The 16,933-nt window shown below is 37.0% G+C and overlaps 3 protein-coding genes across 4 annotated transcripts in view; 2 read left to right on the top strand and 1 right to left on the bottom strand.

Annotated features, from left to right (window-relative positions):
- ppa1b (inorganic pyrophosphatase 1b) overlaps positions 1-2,632 on the bottom strand; it is a 4,525-nt gene extending 1,893 nt beyond the window's left edge. Inside the window, exons 1-6 of the mRNA XM_014005110.1 lie at positions 2,504-2,632; positions 1,766-1,830; positions 1,419-1,472; positions 896-1,015; positions 698-784; positions 432-558 (exon numbers count right to left, since the gene is read on the bottom strand). Of these exons, the coding sequence (XP_013860564.1) occupies positions 432-558; positions 698-784; positions 896-1,015; positions 1,419-1,472; positions 1,766-1,830; positions 2,504-2,564 (514 nt within the window). The 5' untranslated portion in view covers positions 2,565-2,632. The remainder of the gene's footprint in view (positions 1-431; positions 559-697; positions 785-895; positions 1,016-1,418; positions 1,473-1,765; positions 1,831-2,503) is intronic.
- Positions 2,633-4,611: 1,979 nt separating this feature from the next.
- Positions 4,612-11,624, top strand: eif4ebp2 (eukaryotic translation initiation factor 4E binding protein 2). The gene is made up of 3 exons (XM_014005113.1): positions 4,612-4,935; positions 7,342-7,521; positions 9,659-11,624. Exons 1-3 carry the CDS (start codon positions 4,803-4,805, stop codon positions 9,688-9,690), a joined length of 345 nt encoding a protein of 114 aa, XP_013860567.1. The 5' UTR covers positions 4,612-4,802; the 3' UTR covers positions 9,691-11,624.
- Positions 11,625-12,176: 552 nt separating this feature from the next.
- rps24 (ribosomal protein S24) overlaps positions 12,177-16,933 on the top strand; it is a 6,488-nt gene continuing 1,731 nt past the window's right edge. The window contains exons 1-5 of one of the 2 annotated variants that reach the window (XM_014005106.1): positions 12,177-12,216; positions 13,072-13,137; positions 13,223-13,432; positions 15,489-15,602; positions 16,422-16,442. In XM_014005106.1, the coding sequence (XP_013860560.1) occupies positions 12,214-12,216; positions 13,072-13,137; positions 13,223-13,432; positions 15,489-15,602; positions 16,422-16,427 (399 nt within the window). In that variant the 5' untranslated portion in view covers positions 12,177-12,213 and the 3' untranslated portion in view covers positions 16,428-16,442. The remainder of the gene's footprint in view (positions 12,217-13,071; positions 13,138-13,222; positions 13,433-15,488; positions 15,603-16,421; positions 16,443-16,933) is intronic. The other variant, XM_014005107.1, reaches the window with a different exon arrangement.

Below are 16,933 nucleotides of genomic sequence, written 5' to 3'. Positions count from 1 at the left end.
GGTCTGGGCCTCCCTTCTGAAGCTGCTGCCCCCGCGACCCGACCCCGGATAGGCGGAAGAAAATGGATGGATGGTTTTGTTAATACATTCAGAGGGAGTGTGGCCTTATAAAAAAGAGCCTGTTTGAAATAAAATAAATGGTTTCAAAAGTTATGGTGTGATATATATACCAACTTATCTACTTGTCAGAGTTTGCACTACCTTTTTATTGTCAAACATAATATTTACCTATCAATTTTTTGCATGATAATTGCATTTCATTTTCATTCTGTTTAATTTTCAACAAGTTGAACAGATGATCCACATGAACCCCGCTACTTGGTATCGGTATCGGTGAGTACCTAAACTGAAGTACTCGTACTTGTACTCAGTCTTGAAAAAATTGGTATCGGGACACCCCTAACTCAAAGGGAGTAAACCAAGGTGCTTACCGTTCAGATCCTTGGCTTCAGGGTCCTCCACGTTGATTGCAATCACCTTCCAGTCAGTTTCACCCTCGTCGATCATGGCCAGGATACCGAGCACCTTCACTTTGATCACCTCCCCACGGGAGCACACCTTCAAAAGGACGCTTCAGTTTACAGCACGCTCATCAACACTCACAGATTCACAGAAAACAACAGCATATATTCTGCTTAGTTATAAAGATGTATCTAACTAATAAAATCATGCTCGTAGAAGAACAGGGCTTGTGTACCTTGCTGCCGATCTCACAAACGTCGATGGGATCGTTGTCGCCACAGCAGTTGGTGTCTCCGTCTTTGTGCGCCGGGTCTTCCCATGTCTAACACACAAGAACAGAGTTAGCACTACGTGCATGCCGCTACTTATTTTTAAGCTCTGTCAAAAACACAAGATTTTCTCAGGAAATAAGATTATTAAATCTAAGATCAACCTGAGGAATGGCTCCATAGTTCCATATATAGCCTTTATGTGGGAAAACATTAGCGACGTAGCGCAGCTTCCCCTTCTTCACATCTTGCTTTATTGGATTCAAGACGTCCTTCGTAGCGATCTGAAAAAAAATGATACGTAGATATATAACTGTCTATACTGAAAAATAATTGTCTTAAAAATACATTTTAGTGTTATTACTAAGTAACAATACTTAGAAGAAAAAACATTTTTTAAGCATTGCTTTCTCAATAATACGAGTGGTTTAAAAGTATTACATTATATAAATCATGCTGATTTGATAGAAAGTGAAAAACACTGAGCACTTACTGAGCTAAAAGTAGCAATAGTGCAAATAGTTTGACACTTGGATGGGTTTGTAAACTACGTAATATTTCAAAAGTAAGAAGGGGAAATAACCGATAAGATGTTGATAACAAGGTGGGACAGGCCTAGTGTTCTCCGTTAGCTGCTTATTTGTGTGCGCACTTTATCCTCAGCTGATGCACTTTACACAGTCTTACCTCCATCTTCGCATTCGTCCATCTTGGTACCTCGACAACCATGTGGAAGATGTTCTGAGGAAGCAGAACGAAAATCTAAACCACCTGTTTTATAAAAACGATGACCACGCCACCGCAGTCGTCAATAAACAGATTGGCAGAGTGCAGAGAAAGCAAAGAGTAAAGGCCACTAGCTTTCAAACAGACTATGACCTTGCAATACTGCAGAGATTGGAAGCATGCTAATGGTGCTACAATAGAAAAAGCAATGAAGCTGTTACGGTGGCAGGAATGTCGTTAGGATATTTTTCTGAAGTGAATATGAAATTACACGCACAGAAGTACAAAGGTTACAAATGGTTCCTTACCTGACTCTTATCTGCGTACATAGGTATGTCATGGAACGGTGAGATGTACTTTCCTTCAGCATTTTCTGCAAAGCATTCAGATTAAATGTTTTCATGAGTATCAAATAAAAGATGCTGCCAATAAGGAAATGACACCTGTTGGACTCTTCATACTTTCACTTTTACACCAAATATCCCCAGTTTTATTTAGACTTATCTAACACTTCGATACCTTCAGTTTAAGGCTGAAAACTGAAGCTTAAAGTTATAACTGTGTATCAGTATTAAAATGTTACATTATGACAATAATAGTGACAAACTGAAATAATTTGGTCCTCAGGTTTTCTTTATCAATAGCTTGATTATGATCAGCGGGTGGTGCCCTGCTCGTTTAGACTCGCGGATGACGTGTACACCCTAGGGATTACCAGAAGAGGGGGAAAAATCAATTCACTTCCTTCTAAAAAATATTCTATGATCATGACGTAAATTAAGTTTTTTAAATCATATTCTTACACGCGGCAAAATTTAAGGAAAGATTAGATTAGCGTGAATAAAAACACTCAAAAGAAGCCTAAAAGCGACTAAAATCCTGGCGCGATATTAATTTTATTCCTTCACATAATAACACAAACCGGACAAAATAAATGAATTACACACACGTGGAAGATTGCGGCTAGCCTGACTGAGGTTTAAAAAAAAGAGTCCTCAGTGGCAACGAACGGCACATTTTGATATTTCTGCCCACTATTTACTTACTGAAGAACAAACGGTAGTTTAGGGAGTTCTGGTTTCCCCTCTCTTCAACTGTGAAACTCATATTTTAGTCGGGCTTTATGCTGTAGCTTGGGTCGGGACGAAGGATGGCGGCGGAAGGAGACCTAAGCGCCAGGTTGTTCGGTTTACAGAGGAAAAGCACATGTGCGGCTGCGCGTTGAGTCAAAGGTGCGTTCAAGAACAGATTGGAAATTTTAGCTCAACCAACTCGTCTGCAGACAAAGTATTTACCTTATGCAGCTAAATATATCGATCATTATTGTTGTTCTAACACGCATTTTTATCACAATATTTTCTTATCTTCCCAAGAAAGCAGACATCTGGAAATATGTCCAGAATGGAAAAAAACCTTACGATTAAATGCTTTTAATTTGTTATTCTGTCAGACAATTTACAGGATGTGTTTAAATGCAGCATCATGTTACTGGATGAGATCATAAAGAACTCTTTGTTTTTTGTAAATTTCAAAATTTGTGTTATTTAACTATTTACATTTTAGCCAGGCGTTTTAAAATGCACGTCTTAAAAAGCTCAAAACCAAGATTTTGAGTGTTTTTCTAGTTGCATTTTAGGCGCAATAACCATAACTCACTGCTGAAAGTTTTATAAACTGGTACAAAGACTACCACAGACCAAGCTGATGCTTAATTGCAATGTAAACTTTCCTCTGGTGTACCAGAGAACAAGATGATTTTTATTAAGTACAGGTACTTCTACACACTCTTCAATGGTAAAATGATATATGATACCAACAGCGACTTCATTAGAATAAAATAGGACAATAAGAAAGTTTTTCAAGGAACCTAGTACAGCAAACATAACTTTAGCAGTATAAAATATAACCTGGGAAAATGTATTTGTCTTTGTCACAATATTACCGTCTCTAACCTAAATCACGCTGGACGTGTGTGATATATAAACTTCAATCATTAATGGAGATCATACCTTGCTATCAAGCTGTTATTCTCCATTTACAAAGTCATATGGAACATAGGCTAATTTATCTTTACTATAAGTAGGTCGTGGCTATTAGTATTTCTTTGTGTTTATGGAATATTTTTATGTGACTGAAAGTGTATTAAACCAACCAACAAATACACAAACACAAAAAAAAGTTTAAAAATTATAAGACAAAAGATTTACTATGACTATAATGCAGATTCCTTCAAGAACCATTCTAATACCAGTAATAAAACCATAATGACTTTTGCTCATTCCAAATTTACAAGGCCTATATCAAAGTGGAGGAAACACATTTTCAAATAATTAATAGGATATATCCTGTAGCCATGTTTCTTGAAATATTTAAATTTGATGTGGATTTGTGTACTTTTTGTAAGTCAGAAGATGAATCCTTGGAACATTTGTTTATTCACAAAACTTTTGGTCAGAAATTAGGAACTGGATAAATCTTAAACTTAACATTCCCTCTTTTGATGTGGACATTTTGTTTTATGTGGATAATTTAAGTTCTTCTTTCTCTGATGCCATAAATGTAGTCATACTTTTGGCAAAATAGCATATTTAAGTGGAGAGATACCAAGCCCTCCTTCCCCTGTTTTATGAATGAATATAAAGTATACTTTTCTTCATTAAGTACATTAAAAAAGCGGAAAACAGCTAAGATCATCTCACAACTGTGGAAGCCCATTTCTGCCACCCTGATAAAAAATAAATAAAACTTGTATCTAATAATTATGACTTAGCTATCTCATAATTATGAGATAGTATCTCATAATAATGAGATAGCTAAGTCATAATTATGAGATAGTATCTCATAATAATGAGATAGCTAAGTCATAATTATGAGATACAAGTTTTATTTTTTAATCAGGGTGGCGGAAATGGGCTTCCATACACAACAGATCTCTACATTTTCTGTTTTAACATTCTCATTGTATTATTTTGCTCAGTTGTTCTGTAATTTCCTTTAGCTTGCCCCCTAACATGTAGTTTGTAGTATTATTTTTTATTACCCTTCACGAGAGTTGTATCGTTTGTTGTTCTGTTTTATATTATTAATTTAAAAAAAGTTTTAAAATGCATGAAGTAGTCGAACAGCCCTGCTCCGACGTCATATCCGCCCGCAGGTCGTCTCGCTTCCTGCCTTGCTGAGGGAGGGGACGGAGCTGACGGCTGGGAGGACGAAAGGAGAGCCAAGAAAGCTTTCAGAAAGCTATAAAAGAGTGGGGAACGGCCCTAGTTTTCCACCGTCCGTCGGGAATTAAGCACCCCCAGATTTCCGTAGCTGCTGAATTTGTCACCGAACCGGCGCCGAAACATGTCGACCAGTCGTCAGCTTAGCGAGAGCAGGGCCATCCCGACCAGGACGGTGTTGATCAACGACACAACGCAGCTACCTCATGACTACTGTACCACCCCTGGAGGCACTTTATTCTCCACCACCCCTGGAGGTGAGGGCGCATTTTGACCCTTTTTTATGGCATTTGTGCTCTTCGCTAGCTGTTAGTTGCTGTCACTGTGGCCTAGGCTGCCTAGTCATCCTGATCAAAACAAAAACAAAGCTTAGTCCCGCCCCTCGTCTTTTCTAGCTGCTGATTGGCTGAAATGCAGCGCAGAGATTCTTATAATTGCACTGTCTGATTAAGAAATACACACTGCTTGAAAATGCTCATTTTGTCACGCATTTGTATTGAAATGACAATCTTATGCAGATGTCATTTAACAAATGGAACACAAATATATGCTTATACTACATGATAACACTCTTGTAAATGCATTACAAGGGTGCTTGTAAAAGGCACAAGAAATGTATTTCCCACATATTGTTGCAATCTTTGCACAGCAAGCTTTTGACTCTGCATAAGAGTAGGGTTGGGCATAATCGTATCGTGTGCAATTAATCGTCAGAAAAACATTAATCGATTACTTTTTGTCACTTGACGATTAATACGATTAATGCCAGCAGGCAGACTGACTGGGGATTACTCCGATTTAGTCTGCCTGATGTTCCTCTCCACTTCAAATATGACGAATATTGAAAATAAAGTTCTGCATTTATTTATCTATCAACACAATTTTTAATTTGACGTATAGCCCGAAGTCTGTAATTCTGGCACAATTTGGAACAGATATTTACGAAGAGCAAATCTTACCCACTAAATTGGTCGTGACTAGGACATAAGGGTGTCCAGGGACTCCAGGGTAGGCCTGTCACGATAACAAATTTTGCTGGGCGATTGATTGTCTCAAAATTTATTGCGATAAGCGATAATATTGCCTGGTGACCGTTTTACAACTAAAAATTATAAAAGCGTAATATGTGAGTGTAATAAATGAATAAACTTTAATTTTTAAAGAATGTTTAACAAAGTGGACTCAGTCTCTAACAAAAAATGCACTTGAATAAAAAAACAAAGAACAACAAAATGTAAATTAAATACCACACACAACTAAGACGGTAAATAAACAATATTAACGATCAGCATCTCTTTAGAGATGAAGCAAACTACACAGCCTGGTGAGGACCCACTGTTTCTTATTGGGACATAAGCCCAGTTCACATCCCATGTAAAGTTTAAGGCTAGGTTTAGGGTCAAATGTTAATAGAAAATACTGGTAAATGAATGAAAGTCAATGCAAAGTCCCCATGGGGATAGAAGAACAAACGTCTATGTGTGTGTGTGAGGAGGGGACCGTCAGAGGAGACAAGCAGAGCGCTGCGGGGAGGAAATCAGACAGTTCAGAGTTTTCCTCATGAGTTGTTGGGACAGCTACAGGTTTTTTGGGTGTTTTGTTAAAACACAGATGGTGCGTTTAAGTTTCCTGTTATTTTTGAGAGCTACAGGTAAAGTCTTGACGAGTTTGTCGCAGGTCCAGGGGAGTTTCAGGCCCCACCCCTTCTCCTCCTCTGTCTCTCTCTCTCTCTCTCTCTCTGTGTCTCCCCGCAGTGAATTTCAGGCTCTAGTGCTCCGACACTGCAGAGCCGCGTTCTGCTTTGAAACGTTTCTTTAGTTTGTTATTGCTACGAGCTCTCATGCTAAAGCGAGAGTTAACTCCTCCCACACTAAGAAAACAGGAGGAGAGGAGTCAGCTCAGCTCCTGTGTAGCGGAGCACAGAGAGGGAGAGAGACGAAGTAAACCAACAAGCGGGAAAATGAAACTTATCGTCCTCATTTTTTTTTACCGACCTCAAAATAACGTATCGTGCAATTAATTGATTTATTGACTATCGCCACAGGCCTACTCCAGGGGATTAATAGTCAAATTAATCGTTATCGGCTAAATACCCCAATTAATCGTGATTATTTTTTTTTGCAAATATTGCCCAACCCTACATAAGAGTTCAAACAGTCAAAGGTATCTTGTCATGTTTTTATTTAATCTTTTCAAAATGGGAATAAGCTCAGAATATCCATCACAGGAAACGGTCACAGGACTGAATGTTTTGTTTAATGACATTTTTGTCTTTCACTCAAATATCTTTAGAAACAAAAAGTGACTGTTGCATTGCACTGCCATAACTGTCACTGAGCTACCATAAGTGTAGCCGTCATAGCATCATGTCCATGTGTCCTGTGCAAAAAAAAAAACACAACATAAAAAATTGCATGAATTCTCTGTTATCAACTAGATTGGCATTTATTGTAATTATCCTGAAATATGTTTTAAAAAAAACTTATTAGTCACTGCATACTTTAGGGACACATTATTTGCTGTTTTGGTTTCATCATAAAGTCTCTACATAGGTGGTAGAGTTGCATGTGTTCCGCGAAAGCGTGTCCGTGAACGCAGACAGGCGTTGGCGGCACCCTCATACCCACATAAGTAGCATAAAGTTGATGTGGCTTGTTTTTCAGGAACCCGGATCATCTACGACCGTAAGTTTTTATTGGACAGGCGTAACTCTCCCATTGCTCAGACTCCTCCTGCACATCTGCCCGTCATCCCTGGAGTGACCAGCCAACATGTCCTGAGTGAGAATCGCAAGAATGAAGCCAACAACCACATCAAAAATCACGATGGCAAGCCCACAACTGGTACAAACTACAAAACTGACTTACCCAACCATGTTATCAGAAAAAAATATATTTATTTATATGTAATAATGTTTAATATATCTATTCTCCAAGTTCACATTTAGAAGCCTGAACAAGAACTGACACTGTGTATTAAACATTAAAACTTAATGTGACAATAATTAACTTTAAGGATCTTATATGATCAAAACAATGTAAGGAATCTGCAGCAATTAAAGCCCAACATGACACTTTTTATTCCAAATGTCACTAGTGGGGAAAAATGGTGTTGAACAGGGAAGTTAAAGATAGCATCCACAGTACATCGATTCAAAGTTGGAAACCAAAGCAACGTAAAAAACACACACATTCACTGATGCTGCTTATTCAGTCAGATGTTGAGTCTGATTCAACAACAGAAACATGTAACACAATACAATGTACGAGGACCATTTTAGAGATTTGGAGTGCTTCAGAAGAGCATTAACACATTTCAAACAGCAAAAAAATGTTTTGTTGCATATAACGATAAAACTCAGATGATTATGGAAAAAAATACAGCAAGCAGGCAGCAAAAACAATAAAACCAGACACACAGCTGTCATAAAAATGCTTCAATAAAACAACTGTGAATAAAGTTGCAAACCAGAATACAACCCTGCAAAATGAAACCAAAAGTAAACTAGGTCTTGTTATAAAGTCTAGGGCTGCAACTAACGATTATTTTAATAATCGATTAATCTGTTGATTATTTTTTTGATTAATTGATTAATCGGCCAAATCATTAAAATGCTTAATTACATGAATATGAGTAGATATAAATTAAGTTAACTCCTTAAGGATGCAAGTTATTGATAATGAATTAATCTGAAGTTGATTTATCTGATAGATTAACAATTAATTAATAAGCAGCCTTTTTTAAAAAAATAGAATTTTCTCTTGAATCAAGAGGGTCTTCCCTTAAAATGAAGGATTTTTTTTATAATCTCCTGAATTAAAAAAACAGAAGCACATAATACAAATTTTTAACAATTTATTTTGCCAGCTGTATTAAATACTGACTGAAAAAATGTGTATTTCTCCTACATGAAACATAACAGAAATTTAATAGGTTGCTGAATGAGGAAAATAGATTAAAATAATAAAATGTGATTTTTAGATGTAAAACTATTATTAATTTATTATAATTAGAATTTATTTACATTTAACATTTATTTTTTTCTGTAATTCTTTACTTTTTGTTTCATTCTTGTTGGTTCTGTTTGACTAAAACATTGTTTGACCCTAGGGCTGCCACAAACGATTATTTTTATAATCGATTAATCACCTATTATTTTTTGCGATTAGTTGACTAATCAGATCATACGTTAATTGAATATAAAACATACAGCTTATCACGTCAGAATGCAGCTGCTATTATATAACCATCGTTAGATTTTAGCTATATGCTAACTAAAAATAATTGCTGTGCAATGCAAGTTCTGCTCTGCAGATATTACACAGGTTTCTCTTTCATTTTCTTAAAATGATCCCACACTTTTGAGCTCCGTTGTCAGGTAGCCATGATACCAGAGCCTGTCTGTATAATGTCTTGTGACGTCCACGGCCAACACCAGTTACCACTACTGTGGGTCAAGGACAGAAAGGCAGATGTGGCAGTGGAAGGTGTCAAAGCAGTTTGGAGAGAAAAACAAAGTAAAGAACAAAAAAAAAAAAGAAAACGATTAATCGATTATTAAATTAGTCATCAATTATTTTAATAATCGATTAGTCGTCGATTAATCGTTGCAGCCCTAATAAAGTCACCTGCTTTGTGCCGAGGCTTATTTAAAATATAGAGGTGATGTGGAAAGCTTGTTGTCAAACCACTAACAATAAAACATTTTGCTTTTGAAAATACAGCTATTTGTTAGAACGGGTTAAATAAAGCCACTTTGGTGTCACAGAACTTTTAACAGTCCCTGTATGTATTGGTTATTCGATTTTTGCTTTAAAAGCGGATATTAAAAAAAAACTGTGCTGTCCTGTGAAACCTGAAAATAATGTAACCATTGGTTTTAACATTTTTCAGTATCTGTTTTTAAAATGGGAAATGAATGATCAAAAAGTTGACTAACAGACCCCTAACACCTCATTTGTGTGTCTTTTCTCTTTGGAGGTGAGGACTCTCAGTTTGAAATGGACATCTGACCCACTGGAAGCGCACCAGCATAAGGAAGTGACCTGGCATTGTGCATGCCAGCGGCTTGGCTTGTAGAAACCTATGTTGTGAGCCCTCATGGCAGCCATCTTTAGCTCTCTGTTCTCTCTGCTGGATGTTAACGTGTGTCAACCATCAAATATGCACAAACAAAACACAGCCAACTCTCACAATTGGGTCTATTTGAGTAAATTATCATGGTTACAGCACAAATTAACAGTTTCACAATAAAGGAGTGAGGCCTGAAGATTCTTTACCCAGAAAAAAAATTAATGAAAGTAGTCGATTTCATACAACTTCCTATCTAACAGAGCACTCTGAAATTTTGAATCTATTCCAGGTTAAACATGGAGAGGTTGTAAATTTGCGTTTAAAATCATTTAATAGCTGTGATTTCCATCACAGGCTTTAGGTTTTTAAAATCCTTTTAAGCATGTTATTTAAGTGAATCAGTTCATTTTCGTTCTAGTTTTTGAAAATACTTGAAAAGCTCCACAATCTGGTATCAGTTGGACTTCTTAGGTTCCAGTGATGATACGTAAAGGGACGCTGTGCTTTTATTTTTCCCAATAGGCAAAGATCTCGAACCATTCCACAATTTTACTTCCTATTACCAACTCAATTTGTTTTTTTGGTTTTTCACCTTTTTAAGAGGAATCTTTTTTTTTTCCAAATGAATTTTAGGCTACAATTTTAAAATCACCAAATGATTGAATGTAAAGTGAAAATCTAAATATAGCTCTTGAAAATCAAGCTTTTCTTGTACAGTTCGATTTCTGTAAGAGAATTAAGCAGCTCAAGTGTACCAAGAGTTGGCAAGAGCTTTGTAATTGGGATTTAATAATCTAAAAACAGGATGAAATCTGCCAGGTATTCTTCCAGCTCCATCTAGAACAACGTGGGATTTTTTTTCCCAGTATTCATTTTACAAGAAGATTTAGAAAAACTTGAATAAAGTCTGGATTTTTTTTATATGCATTTTGTTTTTCAACAGTTTCGAGGGTTTGTTGGGGTGTACCTCTTGTCAGGACGTTGGGTTTGTTAGACAGGTTAAGGAAAAAGAAAATGTTATTTTATTTTTTTTGCATTGGGTTTGATGGATACTGTCCTCTTCAATCTACAAATCTGTCCCCAGTGTCCTTGATCTGTTTGACATGTCCCCTATTTCACGCGTCGCGCCCGCCCATGCCTTACTCTACATGAGATGCAGTGACTAGTTTCCTTGTCATCAGTTTGTACTTTCCAACAGATGTTTATTTTTTCACAGGAGCACAGGTGATATCGTACTCAGCAATTGAGCAAAACATTTTATCGTCTAGATAAGTTTCTTCCTCAAACAGCAGTGAAGTTTGGACGTACGCTGGTGCACGTGACATTGTTGAACTCAGAAGTTTGGATGGTAATACAGTAAAAAGTGCCACTCAATCATTTTAGCCCTATATATTTTTTAAAACCTCATAGCCCTATTTGCTAATCCAAGTCGCAGCTATAATTGTGGTAAATGACTTACCATACGGCTCATGTTTTTCACTGTTTTTTTTTTTTTTTTGTACGATTGGAACCACTGAATGACGTTTATCTTTTATTATCCTTATTGGCTTTGTGATTACCTATGGCAAAGTTTGCTGCGAAATTCATCAACAGGTAGTTGAAATTGTGTTTGCATTGCACTTTTTTTTTCTTTCTTTCCTGGTAAGAGTCTTTCAGTTATAGCATTATAATTCAAATGGCAAATTTATTTCAGGTTTGTTTGGTTCAAAAATGAGGGCTTAACAATATGAGTTTAAAAAAAGATGGAAACAAATTTACTGTAACCTTCTGTTCTAATTTCAAATAACTTTAATTTCAAATGAAACTCCAGTCCAATGCCAGTGGACACTGTTGCTGCAAGTTTGCAAGATCAATAAAATTCTGTAACAAATAATTTCTGTTTTATGTACTTTTTTTGGCTGGAGGATGGGGGTTGTTTCTTTTTTCTATAGATCAGTAAGATTACACAATGGACGTATAAAATAAATAAATAAAATTTAAGGAGGTGAAGCATGGTGAAAGGAAGAACTAATTTAATATAGTAAGACTGGCCACAACATCAAAATGTTGGAAACCAGTTAAGCTCAGCTAGAAAATTTGTAATATTTTTGTTATGAACACAGAGAAAAACAAATTTAAAAACATGCATAATAAATAACATCTTAGATATTTCAGAATTAGTTTCATCATTAATAATTTCAGTAATTTTATACATAAGTATATAGTTTTATACATTCTCTGTTTATCTGTGGTTGAAAACATTATTTTATACCCTCGTTTTTGTTTCGTATTTATTATAGAAGCAATGTCGAAATTAAACTTACTTTTGTTGTGTTTCGTGATTTGTTTTCTTTTATTTTATGAAATAGATATTTTTCGTCAGGCAACACGGCTACGTTCCCGCGACATTTTTCGGCAGGCATTAATCCGGTCGCATGCAGGTCCTTCTTCCTTTTTTACGTCCCTGAGAGGCCGGCGTCAAGATGGTGAGTCTTGTGGTTGAAATTAAAATTAAAATCCTATCAACATCGAAGTCATCCCACCATCAGTACCGACGTCCTGCATAAAAATGATTTTCTCAATGTTTCCTCTATAATAATATGGCAATATTGTGAAAGCACAAAGCACACTGAGGAAATAATCTGCTGTTTGTTTCAGTAACTAGCCTAGCTGATCTTGCTCCGGAGATTAAACTGTGTTTTTGGAACCTCCTTAAACGAGTGTTTGCAATTTGGCCTCAGTTTGTTCTCATTAGTAGTAAAAGTTGCTAAGCCCACACTGTTGCTGCAGTACAGTTATTTTAAAGTAAATTATAATGGTAGCTCGAAGTGGCTAACGTTAGCATACACTGTTGAACAGAGGAACGAGGCCTAGTGTAATCAAGAAGGGAAAAAACAATTGTTCAGCCTAAATAGATACGTATGAAGCATTCATCAATATTTGAGTAAACGTCTTTATTATACCGTATTTTTATATCTACTGTAGTATTATAGGGTTGGCTAACATGTCAGGTTGGACAGCATGATGGTACATGTGTGTAATCTGGATGACTGATTTGTTAATGCCTAAAAATTAGGGATTTGAGTTTTCATTATTTGCTTTTGACTATATAGTTTCAGGGCATGTCAATATTTCTTGTTATATAAGCACTTTGAGATTTACAGAAGATCACTGATTCTCTCCTTCTAGTCTTGGTTAAGTTGTTCACCTGCTTTTTGTTAACCTTTTTTAGCCAAAATCCTTGTAAAGTGTTTTCAAGCAGTGGTATTTAAAGGTAATCTCCTGATTTAAAAACCGCTAAAACTTTTGTCCCTAATTTTTGTCGTCTCTTTTATTCACAGAACGACACAGTAACAATCAGAACCCGCAAGTTCATGACGAACCGGCTGCTTCAGAGGAAGCAAATGGTAAGAGGCGTCGCGTGTTTAGTCTCTTATCGTTCAGTCCGTCTGTCAAGCAAGATGTTTATTCTGTGCTTTAATGTCTTGAAAGGTTGTCGATGTCCTCCATCCCGGCAAGGCCACAGTCCCCAAGACAGAAATCAGGGAGAAACTCGCCAAGATGTACAAGACCACCCCTGATGTTGTGTTCGTCTTTGGCTTCAGGACTCAGTTCGGTGGTGGCAAGACAACAGGCTTTGCTATGGTCTACGATTCCTTAGATTATGCCAAGAAGAATGAGCCCAAACACAGACTTGCCAGAGTGAGTGTGCAACAGTTTGTTTCGTTTGCATGAACAGGTTTATTTGCAAAGATAAATGAAAGCAAACCAAAATACAGTATATTAACATGTCGTTTTGTTTGGGGTCAAACAACAACAAACAGATTTATTACTGAGAGAAGCTTGATGGTGTGGCACAGCAGCTTTGAATTTAGTTATTAAAACTAGTTTAATCCACAAGAATCACTGAACTGAGTTAATCGTGTTTTGTAAATGATAGGAGGAAGTTGTTTGTTAATGTGTTGTGCTCCACATCAACGCGCTTCTGGGATTTTTGGCTTTATTTCTGAACGCGTGTCTGTGCAGGAAGTAGGGCTGTGTCTTGGCAAGAATTTGGCGATACGATACATATCATGACAGAGGGGTCACGATACGATATATCCCGATATATTTCAATACTGTAAACAAGGCGATATATTGTGATTTTTTTTTTTGGTCCAAAAATTCTATTAAATAAAAACCTCTTACTGGGAAAAAAACAAAACGAAAAACCAAAATTCACTGTCTCAGAAAATTCTAATATTACACAGACATACTTTTGATACATTTAGCTGTGTTCTGCTTTGTATGTGTTTTATTTTATTTGTTTCATATTTCATCCATGGTTTTAATTATTAGACTAAATTTGCCGATAAATAGCTTGAAAATATATTTTTTGCAGCTTTTAGTTTTTAATATTAATTTACAATATGGTCACCAAACACTTAACAGTAGTGTTTATGTTGTCATAAAGTTCAGTAAACAGATGATATGAAGCTGCTGCACACAGAGTTTCTGGGATCAGCTGACCTGCATCCAGAACATGATTTGTATAACTGTGGGTCGAACAGCAGGGCAGGTCCCGAAGAAAACCAGTTAAGAAATTGAGAAACTAAACTAGTTAAACCGTTTTTGAAGCAAACACAGTAGGATAAACTTAAAGTATGTGGACTTTGATGCGATGAGCCGGATATTGAGAGCAACAGACAGAGTTTTATATCACGGGGGGAGTGCCGAGCTCGCTCGAGGTGATAGACACATGCGCTATGCGTAACGTGAAACCTGACTACAGTTGGAAAAAAGAGCACACAAGACACTTAATTTGTCTTAAAATACAGACATTCTGATAAATAAGTAACTGTTTGTAACCTTACTTCAGCTTAGAAAGCAGAGGGTGTCGGTCTTTTCCGCTCAGATTCAGCTATCAGAGCATGAAGCTAATGTTTACTTACAATGCTAATGCTCTCTTACTCTCTGGCGCTCAAGCTGTGGAGGAGCCAAGTGGTTGGCTCACTGCTGCCAACTAGTGGTCAGAGGCTGAACTACAACATAAAAATGAACGGCTGGCGGGAAAGTTGACATTTTAAACCTTAATAAAAAAATCGATACAGGGCTTTAGAATATCAATACAGTATCGGGAAATGAAATTTGCGATATTTCAGTGTATCGATATTTTCTTACCCCCCCTAGCAGGAAGTGGCCGGCCCTGTTTGGTGATTTTTTGATCAGAGGCATTATAAAGACAGACTGGTCTTTGTAGACACGCACGTAACTTTGTAAAAGAGCCTAAAGGCTAGTTGCATTTGTTTGGTTTGTGTTTCTATAAGTCCCTGTGTGACTCCTCCACCAGCTGTCAATCAGAAGTTCTGTCTGATGTAAACAAGATGTAGGAATGTGTCCCCTGGATGAGCTGAAATTCCCATCTTACTCTGAGAAATAGAAACCCAACACACCTTTAGCTGCGACGTCGTCTCCTCTTAAAACAGTGAATATCCAGTTGTTGTTTTTTTTGTCTGACACTTAAAAGTGTGTGTTGACTGTATTACATGAAAAATAAGTATTGGCAAAAAAATGAGTGTGAAATCAGCCATCAGCTGCCCTGATGTCGGAGCTGTCAGTCTTATACCTAGTTTGTTTTATTTAGTGAAATTTGCTTGAAGTTGTTGAGCAGGTAAATGCAAATTGAGCTGTAGTCTCCCATCGGTGAAATGATTTATTCCCGTGCCATTGCAGAGCAGGTGTGACTTCGACAGTAACACTTCACAATTTTCTTTCTCAGCACGGTCTGTACGAGAAAAAGAAGACGTCAAGGAAACAGCGCAAAGAACGCAAGAACAGAATGAAGAAAGTACGAGGCATCAAGAAGGCCAGTGTTGGTGCTTCTGGCAAAAAGGTAATGTGTTAAAACAAACAGGAAGTGAATGCATTTATATTTTTTCATGTTGGTTTTTGAAACAGAAATATTTATTTCTGTGAAAGGTTTGCTTTAGCATATATTATTTATATTAAAATTGAAGCGAAAGCAGTGAAGGTAGAAGATGCTTCATAACTGTGGGTCTTTGTTGGCATTTCGTTGTTCACACGTTCTTTTGCCACATGGTTGTTTTCCACTGCTATTTACTGTTTTTGATTTCTTCTGTCATCTTCCCAACTTTCATATTTTCTTTGGAAACTGTAGAAGGTAAATGTCAGAATGTGGGCTTATTGCATTGTGCACATAAAGGAGGAGTTGTAGATGATGGCTATCTCCTGCCCTCACCTAATAGAAAAGCTGTAACGCCTTTTCTTCTGGATGTAGTTGCTGCATCCAGTATGAAAGGACTTGATCCAGCGCCCAAACGAGTCCTGCAGTAAACTAATTTTGTGCTCTACTCTTTCAAAAACCTGACCAATGTTGGAGGAAGTCCTCTGACTGTTAATGAAGTTATTTATGAGCTTTAAAGCAAGCACCAGTAGCTTTGCTTTAGTGACACATCCTCCGATGCTGCTCTGGCACCAGTCACTGATAAGTCACGTAGAATCGATCTCTGCACTGACTTGACTTTTTGTAAAATGTGACAGCTGCAGCTACTAAAATATCACTGAAACGCAGCATGAAAAGCTGATGAGACATTTTTTTTTTCTATTTTATGACTCAATATTCAGCATATTAATATTGTTTTGTTACACTTTTTCTGTTTTTAATTTTGCTTCCTGTGGATTTCCTTTGCAGAAATAAGGTGTCAGTTTTCAGGTAGAGAAGAATTAGCATGGTGTGCCTTTGTGCTGCACATCCTGAGCTAATAGTTTGGAGCTATACTGTGCATGTTTCCACTACTTTTCCCCTCCGTGTGTTCTCCCTTTCTCGTGTCGTTTCAAACCTCTGACTAGTATTTTCCCCACAACCCCAGATCTTTGTTGCACCCTCTCTACTGGGATTGGTATATCTCTCTTCCTGGCTTATATTAGAACTAGGGGTGTCCCGATACCAGTTTTTTCAAGACTGAGTACAAGTACGAGTACTTCAGTTTGGGTACTCGCCGATACCGATACCGATACCAAGTAGCGGGGTTAGGGTGGATTATCTGTTCAACTTGTTGAATATTAAACAGAATGAAAATGAAATGCAATTATCATGTAAAAATTGATGGGTAAATATTATGACAATAAAAAGGTAGTGCAAACTCTGGTTCACACTGCAGGCAAATCTGACCCAAATCCGATTTTTTTGACCCATCTGACTCA

Source organism: Austrofundulus limnaeus, unplaced genomic scaffold (assembly GCF_001266775.1).
Source record: "Austrofundulus limnaeus strain Quisiro unplaced genomic scaffold, Austrofundulus_limnaeus-1.0 Scaffold28, whole genome shotgun sequence".
NCBI lineage: Eukaryota > Metazoa > Chordata > Actinopteri > Cyprinodontiformes > Rivulidae > Austrofundulus > Austrofundulus limnaeus.
The sequence above is the reverse complement of the archived record's forward strand: the minus strand, read 5'-3'. Positions and strand labels throughout refer to the sequence as shown.

Excerpts from the sequence above, each read along its gene's own strand:
- eif4ebp2 (XM_014005113.1), top strand. The coding sequence starts at position 4,803 with ATGTCGACCAGTCGTCAGCTTAGCGAGAGCAGGGCCATCCCGACCAGG. Across the intron at positions 4,936-7,341 it reads ATTCTCCACCACCCCTGGAG|GAACCCGGATCATCTACGAC; the intron begins GTGAGGGCGCAT and ends CTTGTTTTTCAG. Across the intron at positions 7,522-9,658 it reads CGATGGCAAGCCCACAACTG|GTGAGGACTCTCAGTTTGAA; the intron begins GTACAAACTACA and ends TTCTCTTTGGAG.